Source organism: Epinephelus lanceolatus, chromosome 2 (assembly GCF_041903045.1).
Source record: "Epinephelus lanceolatus isolate andai-2023 chromosome 2, ASM4190304v1, whole genome shotgun sequence".
Taxonomy (NCBI): Eukaryota; Metazoa; Chordata; class Actinopteri; order Perciformes; family Serranidae; genus Epinephelus; species Epinephelus lanceolatus.
This window is the reverse complement of record NC_135735.1, coordinates 8,388,203-8,401,877: the sequence shown is the minus strand read 5'-3', so window position 1 is coordinate 8,401,877 and position 13,675 is coordinate 8,388,203. Positions and strand designations below refer to the sequence as shown.

At 40.6% G+C, this 13,675-nt stretch overlaps 1 protein-coding gene across 1 annotated transcript in view; it reads right to left on the bottom strand.

The window, feature by feature from the left end:
- The window catches only part of luzp2 (leucine zipper protein 2), a 267,448-nt gene that overhangs the window by 62,840 nt on the left and 190,933 nt on the right, over window positions 1–13,675 (bottom strand). Inside the window, exon 6 of the mRNA XM_033632390.2 lies at window positions 10,138–10,200. Within this exon, the coding sequence (XP_033488281.1) occupies window positions 10,138–10,200 (63 nt within the window). The remainder of the gene's footprint in view (window positions 1–10,137; window positions 10,201–13,675) is intronic.

Sequence of the window (13,675 nt, the reverse complement as noted above, 5' to 3'; positions counted from 1 at the left end):
ATGAATATGATGGCATTGTTATCGAATGTAATTAAACATTTGACACATAAACATATAGAAAACATAGTTCTGTGTGAATTCTTCTATCCCTACACTACAGCTGAAACAGTCAATTAGACATTCGATGGAAACTTAATTTGGCATTTTTTCCCAAGCAGAAATGCTCGAAATTCACCAGTTGTAGCTTCTCTGTTGTGAAGATTTGCTACTTTAATTGTGTGATTTCGTCCTGAATAACTTTGTGGTTTGGGCTGTTGGTCAGACAAAACAAGCAGCTTGAAAATGTCAGGGTTTTAGAAAAATGTGACAGCTAACTTTTACTATTTTCAGACATTTTTTTTAGACCAAACAATGGATCCATTAATCAGAAAAATAGCTGGCAGAATCATTGATAATAAAAATGATAATCAGTCGCAGCCATACACTAGGCATCTTAAGTTCTCCTCACAATATAAAAACAAAGCTTTGGTATCGAGAAAGACTTTTGTGTATTTTGAAGGTACAGCAGTGTTCCTGCAGGTTTTTGAAATTCTTTAAAATTTGTCTTAATTTTTTTTTTTTTCAAATAGACATAAATAGACATGAGTCATTGAAAGTGCTTGAATTTATATATTTTGTGCAAGAATAAAAAATTTCCCTCTAATTGCTCAGCTTACACAATATATTGTTTTGTAATGCTGTCATTACTGTAAAGGCCCAGACACACCAAACTGAGTTCAGAGAACTAGTGGCGATGAAGGCACCCTGCTGTGTTGCCTCACCTCACCTGTGTCTTGGCCTAAAAGTTGCACATGAACACACTGCAAAGAGTACAGCTAACGGCCAACCAGCATGTATGTTCTGTGCTTGCGTGAGAGGAAATAACTCTCCACACCAGCAGACGGCAGTGGTCTGTAATCATCATTCATAAAAGAAAACCCAAAGACCATGTTGATGCTAGCTAGCCAGTTAGCACATTAACAACACAATCTAGTGTTTAAGGAACAAAGCATATTTACAGTGCGCCAGTGAACAATTACACAAATCATCACTCAGTGTTTCTGCTAAAGCCCTCAATGTCTAAGGAGAAATAACCTTAACTTCTGTAACAAGTTTGTTTTGGTCTCACTCTGTCTTGACTTTAGCAGTTTGTTTACTTTCCTCACTTCCACTTCTCTTCTTGTGCACTGAGCTGAACTGCCAGTCAGAGTGATTTCATTTACCCATGGGCTCCACCATCACTGATGTTGATTCAACATGCTGAATCGGCCACAAAAAAAGTAGACGGGGGGCCTATGGGGCAGGACACACCACATCAACTGCAGGAATAGATGCTCGGTGACGGCCGAACATTGACCGACAGCCAACCGTCAGCTTGGTGTGTTAGGGCCTTTAAACAGCACAATTGAGTGGAATTTCTGAGTGGAATCGTTGCCGTACCTATGGTATAGGCTACGTGTCTACGCCTGACATGCATCTCTCAAGAACTGAAATGACATTGTCATCGAGCTAGTTCCCTGTCTCTGTCAAGTAGCTGTAAATTATTCACTCACTGTACAGCAAGAAACATCACTTCAAAAATAAAAGTTCTATGCTGGAAATTCACTGTACTTACAAAATGTGATTTCTTACAAACTTGACACGTTTGCGAGTCCATTCAGAATGGACCTGCGACCCACATTTGGACCACTACCCACCAGTTGGGAACCACTTTGTTAGCTGAATTGATCTTGACTTTACTGCACTTCACAGAAACTCAATACAGTAGCCTGGGTATGATTGCAGATTGACACAGGCGCACCACCGCACACGTATAAATGCTCACAATGGCACAGGCCACTTGTATCGGCCTTAAGAAGTGTTCATACATTCAAACATCTCTAACTTTTATATTCTTTTATATGAGTGTTTGTTAAGCCTGCTAGTTCTCAGTATAAATGGTCTCAGTGTTTTAACAGTAACTGACTTTAATCCGTGTCTCATACTATGCTTTGTGGGGTCCTTAAATTTGAGAGAATCCTGCCTGGAAAGTCATTGAAAAGCCCTTGAATTTGATATTTCAGAAGGTGTGGGAACCCTGGATACATCAACAACAGACCCCTCTTGTGTTGTGCAGTCTAAGAGCATAGCATTTGTTTTTGTGGATATTTATTTTAATGTAGTTAGTACTATTTTCTCCAAATAATAGTCTGTTTGTTCAGGACTCACAATACTTCACTTTGTTATTAGAAGACGCAGGATCAGACTGTAACAGCAGCCACACAACCTCCTTTACAGTGTTGTTAACATGTAATTTCATGTCTTTCTCGCCGAGTAGTTTTCACCACACAACACAGATTAAGAACACAAAGCTTGATCCCCCCACCTCACATAGCGAGCAGAAGCCAAAGCACAAGTTAAAGCAGCTTTCCAAAAAAACGATTACCACACTAAATGAAATGTATTCCAATACACAATACCGGAATTCCCAAAGCCAATTTTCCTGAGATGAGAATGCAAATCACACATAAAGGAAAGCTGCTGTTTACTCATACAAAGTCTTAAAATGTTTCAACAAAAGGAGCTTATGCTTAGAAAGTTTATCCAAGGCCAGCTAAAATGGATCTGGCCTAATCTCAGTTCTTGGACATGGCTTCAAAGCCTTGATTTAAGATTCAAAGATTTTTATCACAACCTTTTTTTTTTTTTTTTAAAACTCTGACTCACTCGATGCTCTGAGGAAAAGATCTTTGAAGCGTGACAATATGATTTCTAGACAACAATTAAGGGAAAATTTAAGGGTAAACATGTTCTTCAGGGTTAATCTAGGTTCAAGACTTATTTAAAATACAATGAAAAGTGCAATAGGGCAATAAAATCCCTCACACACTAATGTTTTCATACAGATGGAGCATATAGCAGAACTTAGACTCCATAAAGAGAAGTTATGTTTGAGTGAGCGTCTCTGACTTCCTCTCAAGCAGAGAAACTTGTAATAGAATAATGGTGTTTGCAATTACCTGCTCTGGTGGCAACTGTTTTGCAGCTTTGGTATCCATCTCTTTCTGTGACTCTGCAGTCATTACAGTGTGATTACAGGTTCAGTCTGTAACCCATCCCCTTTACACATAAATAACTTTCCAAGATGCAAGTAGGGGCATGTAAGAACTTTCCTCTCACTGATTTACTCTATTTTTATAGCCTCCTCAGGGAATTAAAGACAGTGACCTGCAGTGATCTACCTGTGTTCAAGGGAATTCTAGACGCTATTTGCTCCCTGAAGAAGTCCAAGTCTACTCACCTTGATAACAGCTCTGCAGATATAATGAGTCACACAAAGAAGCACCGGACAAGAACACATACGGAGTGTAATATATTATTATCTACAAGCACAAAGCCAAGCAGTCATATTTTATCACCACTTAGATCATTCCCTTTGCTGTCGCGAGGAATATTCTGGCTCTGTGCAGACTGACCGACAACTTCAATCAGGACCTCTTCATCGCCTTTGTACTCTTTCCAACTCGTTCCTGAAGTGTTATAATCAGACTTGGCTGCACAGGCAAATGTGCCATCACCGTCTCAGAGTTTGAATATGTGATGATGGCTTGGATAAGCTTAGCTGGTGAAATGTCAGGGATGTTCAGCTGGAGGATTTGTAGAAGGACAGAAGCCTGTAATTTTCCACACCAATTTACCGTGTCTCAATAGGAACTCAAGAATAACCTTAGTGGCTGGAGCAGACTTCAGGGTCGATGAAAAGCTCTTCAACATCAAGAGCGTCCAAACACCAAATTCTTTTTGTGGAACTTTGAGTTGCAGTGAGCATGTGACTTAACTTCATCAATGTTGATGCTTTTAAAGCAATGATTTTTCTAGAAAATCTCCATCTAATGTGCTGAGTCCGTTGATTCTGATGTTAATTGATGAATAGGTCAAAATAACATCGGTCAATTATTGTAACAAAGGGATCTAAAGTCAGCTGTGGATAGCACAGTTCGTCAGGGGGAAGCATGCATGCTAAGCGTCGAGTTAGCAGCTCTGTGCCGAGGTGCCAACTAATTATTAAGCCAAGTCCCGGAGGTTATCCTTTTCTTTCCGTTTGTCCTTGTCCCTTTGTCTCTTTCTCATGCAGTTGTCAAGCTTCACTGGCCACTGTGTCAGCACTCTTAGGCTTTCTTGAGGACGCATGCAACTATGTAATGGCTGTGTAACATAAACAGCAAATGCTGACCAGAAAAGTAACTGTTTTATTTAGATTACAGTGAAGATATTAAAACTAGGATAAACAATGTTTTAATATCCTGGAGGACCCTTTCAATAGGGTGACCATATTTTCTAACCCTCACTCAGAGACACTTTGCCGATTTTCAACCAGCTTTGTATCTTAACAATGGGAGTAGTATGTGGAAATGTACTATTGCAAGGGTGTCCAAAGATAAGATAAGATAAGATACTGTGAAAATAAGTGAGGGCCGGCTGTGTCTCGCATCACATGGGTTAAACAAAAAAAAGAAAGAAAGAAAGAAAAGAAAGAAAGAAAAGAAAGAAGAGCAACTGTTCAACTTTCAGTGAAAAGGTATTCATCTTTCCACTGCTCATGAAAGCAGGGGCCCTTGCTTTTGACTTAATGCTTCTTTGCTGTGGCCATGTCTGCTGTTAGGTAACCATTCATCAGCGGTTTCTGTGACATTAGATGTACTTTCAAAATATGTTAAATCACCCAACACCGCTGTTTTAATACAACATGCATCATATGAATGCATGGCATATTTAAATATACTAATTATGTTGATATTACAATGACGAAAAATTTTCAATGTATTGCCCACCCCTACTTCAGACACTTGTAGGCTTTAATCTACTCATTGTATAATGTTAGTTATGTCCGGAGGTGTGGAGGATGAAAGGTCAAGTCTCACCATTCTCACCTCATACTTGGTGCATGTCTGCAAACTGTATAATAGACCTGCTATCGTGAGATGAATAAGGAAAACACATACCGTATATTTTGAAAGACAAGATGCCAGCCATGTAAAATTGTTCCACGGGCCATACTTTGGACACGCCTGTACTATAGTAAACCTCCCTCCATCTTACCACGACCCAGGTCTCCCTGATTATCTCCCAGCTCAAATCCAACGGCTCTTGTTGCTCTGTTGCTCAAACTACAAATTGTACTTCCTCATTTTCATATTGCCTGCCACCACGAACACAAAGTGTATGGAAGCGGATCGAAAGAGATACCTCTCTTCCCTCAAACTCAGACCAAATAGTAAAACTAGACAGTGCTAATCAAATATAAACCAAATTATCTTACTGTATTGCCTATTCGTAGCCTAAAATGTTTTCAGAAACATATTATAGTACCATGTTTGGCTGTAATATGAGAACATGTGAATGGGAGTGCATGCCATACTGTTTCCTGTATTGTAAAAACAGAGGCTGAAAGAACTGAGATCAAGTGGTAAAACTCAGCAGTGTTGATCAAATATGAACCAAGATCCTGTTACTGCGTTGCCTTTTTCTTGCCTCAAATGTTCTTAGAAACATATTCTTGCACACTGTTAACTGTAATTCGAGATTCTTTGTTACCAGCCAGTTGCCATATTGTTTCCCGTGTCAAAACCGACAAGCTAAATTTACGTCACCCAGCAGTTGGAGCGTTTATTGATCCAGTGCAGTGCAGTACATTCTGGCAGTTATAGTATTTCTACATCTTTAGCAAAAGCCAACGCCACAGCCCCTTTTTTCTGTTTTTTTTTCTGGTCATGTAGCACAAATTTAATAAGTATTTGCATCTTTTTACTACATAGACAGCTCAATTTTATGAAAAGACCCTGCAGAGAAATGCTTCTCTAAATGTACTGCATGCTCATGGACTCACACATGTATGTGTACACCACAGATATTTTCATTAAGATGGGGGGGCAATTATTTCAGTGCTTAACACACCTACTGAGCACATCTTTCAACACCATGGACGACGCCTCATTAGACAAAAAATATATTTTTGTCTCCCAAAATCCACCAAAACATAGTTTAGTTGGAAATTGTCAAATAACACTGTAACACACAACAGCAGCTATACAGTCCACAGATCCAAAGCTCTGCTTGTGCTTCACTACACAGAATTCCCCTTCTGAGCTGCCTGTCTCAGATGGCTGTCACCAGGGTTTGCCTCGCTTGTTGCCACCACTTATATTTGGCCATCTTAAAAGGGTCTTTAATATTGGCATTTCCACAGCGCACGACCAAAACTGTAGCCAACCCCTGCAGTGTGTGCAGAATGCAGCACTCTCATTGCAGGATACTTTACAAAGGAAGGAGTAAGCCTCCAGGAGGTCTGTGGAAAAGACTGACTGTCTCTTTGGCGTGACATCTAACTGTTAGCATACTGACAGATTGTGTGAGAAAGAGCCACAAGTGTCATAGCAACAGCCTTGACAAGGACACGTTGATTGATCGACACATATACAGACAAATGAGTATTGATTTCAGACGCAGTGTGCACTGTTTATGTTTTTATTTCGCCTTTGGTAATTAAGAGTGGAATTGAACATGATCAACATCTATGTAAGCACCAAAACAAGTATATATTATTTTAACTCTTTTTGGGGTTTTACAGATATTAGTAGGGACTCAGGAAGCCCAATTCAAAACTGGGACAATCCCCTACAAACCAGGACATCTGGTCACTGTACCTTTTTAAGTAAATCTGTGTTACGCTGGCATTTGTTTGACTAATTTCACTCAGTTACAAGTTAATTAGGTACCCTGAGCTAAAAGTGATGCAGTTTCAACAGCAAAACAGTTTCACCAAAAGCTGAACATTATAACCTTCATGAAGGGAGGATTTATTGCAGGACTGTTGTATTAGACTGTATTAATTTCTGCTGTGTGTACCCAATAAACTGAATCTGTTCACTATGCTCTGTGGGAAAATCCACTCAGTTGGCAAACAAGACTTGGTTTTTAATTAAGAGGTGCTCAAATTGGACAGGAAATATTGACAGTGTGATGTTTCAGGTTTTCAAAAAGAGTATAAAAGAAACAGTCAATGGGAAAGTACACTGAGAACTGAAGGTTAGTGAAAGAAAGGCTAACCTTATATCTTAGAGAGCTCATAGTGCCATATTATCCCACCAGAACACTGCGCTCTGAGAACGCAGGGTTACTCGTGGTCCCTAAAGTCTCCAAAAGTAGATCAGGAGCCAGAGCCTTCAGCTATCAGGCTCCTCTCCTGTGGAATCATCTTCCTGTTACGGTCCGGGAGGCAGACACCGTCTCCACATTTAAGACTAGACTTAAGACTTTCCTCTTTGATAAAGCTTATAGTTAGGGCTGGCTCAGGCTTGCCCTGTACCAGCCCCTAGTTAGGCTGACTTAGGCCTAGTCTGCCAGAGGACCCCCCTATAATACACCGGGCACCTTCTCACCCTCTCTCCTTCTCTCTCTCTCTCTCTCTCTCTCTCTCTCTCTCTCTCTCTCTCTCTGTCTCATTGTGTTATGCGGATTACTGTTAATTTATTATGTTGATCTGTTCTGTACAACATCTATTGCACGTCTGTCCGTCCTGGAGGAGGGATCCCTCCTCAGTTGCTCTTCCTGAGGTTTCTACCATTTTTTTTTTCCCCGTTAAAGGGTTTTTTTGGGGAGTTTTTCCTTATCCGCTGCGAGGGTCATAAGGACAGAGGGATGTCGTATGCTGTAAAGCCCTGTGAGGCAAATTGTGATTTGTGATATTGGGCTTTATAAATAAAATTGATTGATTGATTGATTGATTGATTGATATTCACAGGACCATGTTATAGGTACGCAAGTAAGATGTGTGTGATAAAGAGTCAGGGGGCAGGTAAATTAAGTAGTTTGTACGGATGTAAGTCACTAGTTTCATCATGACAGTTATTATATTGATTCTATGGACAACAATACGATATTTGTTGCGATTACAGTCTGCCACGATACGATTTTGATCAACTGAATTCGGGGGCCTGCGATCAACATGAGACAATACAATATGCCCATTTAAGACAATCCGTTAAAAAAGAACCTGTCACCCTTTTCTTTTCTGGCTTTTGGCCGTAAAACAAAAAAAATAACGCCTAAATAACTGTAAATAATTGTAACTGGTTAAATGCAGTAAAGTTTACTTTAGATTGACTCACTAGCACACATGAAACAGCACATGGGATAAATTAACGTTCAGGGTTTTCTTCCAGAAAGACCTTTCTGGAAGGAATCTTTTAATTATAACCCAAACCTAAAACTGTGCATACAAATGTTTTAATAGAAATATTTGATTCATCAATATTTTCTTACCTGACTATGTCCATACTCTGTGAACACTACCTCGGACCATACATACCGACAAATGCTGTCATAGAAAATGTAACACCTTTTAACTAAATGCATTGCAGATTAAAACTGTAATTATTCAAAAAGGTTTTAATGGACAATATTTAAAACTGTTAATTTATCACTACATTGGTCAAACAAATTAAATAACTATGGAACTGACACCCTTTCATCAATTATTAATGAAAAAATTCAGCAATGAAAACAGAGTATTCCAGTTTTTATCTTGTACATATTGCACATATGTTCACTTGTAGCCAACTGGTTGATTGGTAGCCTAATAAAAGGCATGCAGGATACATAAATATCCTGATCTGCCTCCAAGCAGCTATCAATGTGACATATCTAACCTTGCTGGAAGACATTGCAGTCCGTGCTTTCAGGAGAGAGCACATAAGAGGCTGCCATGTTTGAGCATGTTTGAAGGGAGTGATGAACAGCTCATCAGCGGTTTCTCACTGCCTTCACATTCATGGACGCTCACTGACGGCCCAATACTAGTGTGTCAGGGTCTTAATATAAGCGTAGAGACAAATCCACTGCTTGCTCCATGACACACCTCTAGGCAAACATATGTCTTTATATAGGGAAATGGGGGTGTGGCAGTATGCTGATGGCAGATAGCGAGCATGCGACTGTCAATTTATAATGATTTTGATTCACCAACAAATGCAGGTTCGTAAGAACAATATCACGTGTCAAGAATGCGACGGTCATTTTGCATGTGCACTTATTTTATGTTTCCACACATACATTTGTAAATGAGGCACATTGACTTCCCCTGTACATGCAAACCAACAATCGTTCTGTCATTCAAAAACCTTGGTAATATTTTCTGTGGCATTGACAAAACGAGCCTCAGCTGCCTCAGGGGAGGTCTATCCCTGGGTCTGTCTTAGGAAAAATCAATCTGCACAACAAGGTGGCCATCTATCAACCTGTCTGCATCACCACTAGACGCTATGTTGTAAAAATCTTCCGCATTCCACAAACTGTATCCTGGATACAGCAAATGCTTGGAATCACCGACTGCACAACTGCATAACTATTGAGCCCACGATTACACAGCAGCAGCTGCACTCACTTGGGCATGTCATCAGGACGCCTGCAGGAGCCGCTGCCTTGTAAGATCCTGCATGGCTAAATTACAGCATGAGCACTGGTCAGCAGGAAGGCAAAAGCAGCAGTTCAAAGCTCAGCTCAAGGCTTCTCTAAGGATGTGAACCTGGTGGACGCTGCTGACCGTAACAACTGGCAGCAGAGCCCAAGTAGAAAAAGAGGAAAAGCAGGTGACAGCGAAAAAATGACACAGCTGAAATGTACTTGAAGCTGCTCTCACTACAACCTGAGTCCCTCAGATTGCTCTGTACCGCCTTCAAAGAGCTTGCTGTTAGAGACAAGTTGTTCTGAGATTCACTGGACAGCCAAAACTAAGCAAGTTTCTGTGTGTGTGTATGTGTGTGTGTGTGACAGAGGGAGTGAGAGAACAGGAACAGACTATTTTTACCCTTTGGTGGGTCTTTCTGTGAGTCTTTCACCATGTGCAAGTACAACCAAGAGTTTCCTAACCACAGTTAAATTAATGATCCAAATGATAGTAAATACTTGTTTTAATTTTAAGGAACAAGACAAAATGTTCCCGGTTAGATGTTTTAATTTGCATTTTGTTAACATTGCTTGCTCACAAGAGAACCAAAATTCTGTCCGCCATATCTTATCATGACTTGCACCTATTCCATGAACAATGAACAATTAAGTAGCTGCAGCTGAGAATTAATTATGTATGTGATAAAGCAGGCCGTACTAATTGAAAATCCTTACCTCCTCAGCATAGGCGTCACAAAGTTTGTGTCCCGAGAGTAGTTTAGTTTTCAAGCTCTTGTTCTGAAAAAGAGAATAGAAAGACAGGAGTGATGCCGTCAGTGTGTGCCCTGTGCTATACACTTCATGTTCCCTTAACAGTTTTTACTGCTTTATAAAAAGAACCATTTACTCAGTGGGCTTGTGTTTCTGCAGCAGGGCACTTGGCTGTTGAGGAGCGCTGACAGAAAGTGCTTGGTTGCCCCTTGATTTGAGACAAGACTGGAGAGCAGTCAGGAGTGCCCTGTCTGAGGATCTCAAAGTGCACTCGGGCTCATAGGCAACTAAAAGGTCAGCGTTGTAGCTCAGGGCCAGACCCCCACTGAACTTTAAACGTGATCAGTAAAGCCTTAAAATCATTTGACTGGCAGCCAGTGGAGAGATGCCAGAGTCTAGGTCGCTGGGTCTCCATGTTTGGTGCCAGTTAAGATCCTCGCTGCAGTTTTTTTAAACAATCTGGAGAGTGATTTTTGACTTGGAAAGCAATACAGTGTTGTATTAATTTACATGAGACTTGTTAAAGCGAAAAAATGCCAGCTGTTGACTTTCTTTTTCCCATCGTGATTTCAGTGTGCACACAGCACCAGCCTCAGGTAGCCAGCTGGAGGCAGACGGGATACTGTGAAGCAAGGCAGTAATTGTAATAAATATTGGGGGGTAATATTCAGTTATGCTCAAAATGCCCCTCCAATATATTGCAAACTTTAACAAATAGCTATGCTACGACAGGCAACCAGGCACGGCCATCCAAAGTAATCATGAGCAAATGTAATTATATTCATAAATAAACTTGTGATTTGTCATTACTCTCTACAAGCTTTGCCATTTTTCTCACAGCCTATGAGTTAAGACAGGTGTGTACAGTACAGACCAAAAGTTTGGACACACCTTCTCATTCATTGCGTTTTCTTTATTTTCATGACTATTTACATTGTAGATTCTCACTGAAGGCATCAAAACTATGAATGAACACATGTGGAGTTATGCACTTAACAAAAAAAGGTGAAATAACTGAAAACATGTTTTATATTCTAGTTTCTTCAAAATAGCCACCCTTTGCTCTGATTATTGCTTTGCACACTCTTGGCATTCTCTCCATGAGCTTCAAGAGGTAGTCACCTGACATGGTTTCCACTTCACAGGTGTGCCTTATCAGGGTTAATTAGTGGAATTTCTTGCTTTATCAATGGGGTTGGGACCATCAGTTGTGTTGTGCAGAAGTCAGGTTAATACACAGCCGACAGCCCTATTGGACAACTGTTAAAATTCATATTATGGCAAGAACCAATCAGCTAACTAAAGAAAAACGAGTGGCCATCATTACTTTAAGAAATGAAGGTCAGTCAGTCCGGAAAATTGCAAAAACTTTAAATGTGTCCCCAAGTGGAGTCGCAAAAACCATCAAGCGCTACAACGAAACTGGCACACATGAGGACCGACCCAGGAAAGGAAGACCAAGAGTCACCTCTGCTTCTGAGGATAAGTTCATCCGAGTCACCAGCCTCAGAAATCACAAGTTAACAGCAGCTCAGATCAGAGACCAGATGAATGCCACACAGAGTTCTAGCAGCAGACCCATCTCTAGAACAACTGTTAAGAGGAGACTGCGCCAATCAGGCCTTCATGGTCAAATAGCTGCTAGGAAACCACTGCTAAGGAGAGGCAACAAGCAGAAGAGATTTGTTTGGGCCAAGAAACACAAGGAATGGACATTAGACCAGTGGAAATCTGTGCTTTGGTCTGATGAGTCCAAATTTGAGATCTTTGGTTCCAACCGCCGTGTCTTTGTGAGACGCAGAAAAGGTGAACGGATGGATTCCACATACCTGGTTCCCACTGTGAAGCATGGAGGAGGAGGTGTGATGGTGTGGGGGTGTTTTGCTGGTGACACTGTTGGGGATTTATTCAAAATTGAAGGCACACTGAACCAGCATGGCTACCACAGCATCCTGCAGCGACATGCCATCCCATCCGGTTTGCGTTTAGTTGGACCATCATTTATTTTTCAACAGGACAATGACCCCAAACACACCTCCAGGCTGTGTAAGGGCTATTTGACCAAGAAGGAGAGTGATGGAGTGCTGCGGCAGATGACCTGGCCTCCACAGTCACCGGACCTGAACCCAATCGAGATGGTTTGGGGTGAGCTGGACCGCAGAGTGAAGGCAAAGGGGCCAACAAGTGCTAAACACCTCTGGGAACTCCTTCAAGACTGTTGGAAAACCATGTCAGGTGACTACCTCTTGAAGCTCGTCCAGAGAATGCCAAGAGTGTGCAAAGCAGTAATCAGAGCAAAGGGTGGCTATTTTGAAGAAACTAGAATATAAAACATGTTTTCAGTTATTTCACCTTTTTTTGTTAAGTACATAACTCCACGTGTTCATTCATAGTTTTGATGCCTTCAGTGAGAATCTACAATGTAAATAGTCATGAAAATAAAGAAAACGCATTGAATGAGAAGGTGTGTCCAAACTTTTGGCCTGTACTGTATATATTGAAATGTATTTTTTCATGGTATCTTATTTCATGTCACTCTGTGTTTTTCCATTTTGTTTATTTGTTTCACCTGTAATGTCATTAAATGGATCATGTGATGGCCTTTGATTGGCTCCTGCCCCCATATAGGTGGGGCCATACCTGTGTTGTATGTTTTGAAAGCTCTGACTTGGACCTGCAGTGGTCAAAACATGTTGGCTCTTTTAATGATGTGTGTAATGATATTGTAGCCACGGCAATTAAGGCTTTTCAATACTTCCTCCTGACTTTTTCTGTGTTTTTTTTTTTCGGAGAGCCTGGATTGCCTTCCTGTCGATCCTGTTGTTTCCCGTTCTCCACAAGCACCCAACACACACTAGTTGTCTCTTTTGCCCCTCCAATGTATTGATAAAAAAGGTTAACTTAAAAAAATGTCATCCAAAATAATCATGAGAAAATGTAATTCTATTCATAAATAACCTTAAAAAATTGCCATAATTATTGCTAACACAATTAGTGTTGCCATGTTCCAGCAGAAATCGTTGCTCAACTGCTGTGGGTAGGTATGATGTAATACACTGTAGCCTACTGCCTCCCTATTTCATTACTTTCAAATGTATTAAAAGGAGGAAAACTAGAATGACCCCCAGCAGATTTAGTCCCTCCCTAATTTGACACTCTTTGATACGACCTTGCAGTGAGGCAAAAGATTATGGGAGCAAAGTAAAAAATAATAGAAATACTGTAGTTTTAAATTGTTTTCTATATGTTGCCATGTATGAAAAAGACCTTTGACATTTTAACCTTTGAAAAGACATTTGTAGGGATGCACCAAATTACTGGCCGCACATCGGTATCAACCGACATTTGCCTCTTTGACCGCCATCGGTCTATCTGCTAATAAGATGGCATTCACTGATGGCAACAGCAGATGTTTTGCTGTTATGTCAAATCAATTTTATGCAGGCTAAAAAGCACAGCTCTAAACTAAAGGCATCCAAGGGACAATAGAAAACATCCATGG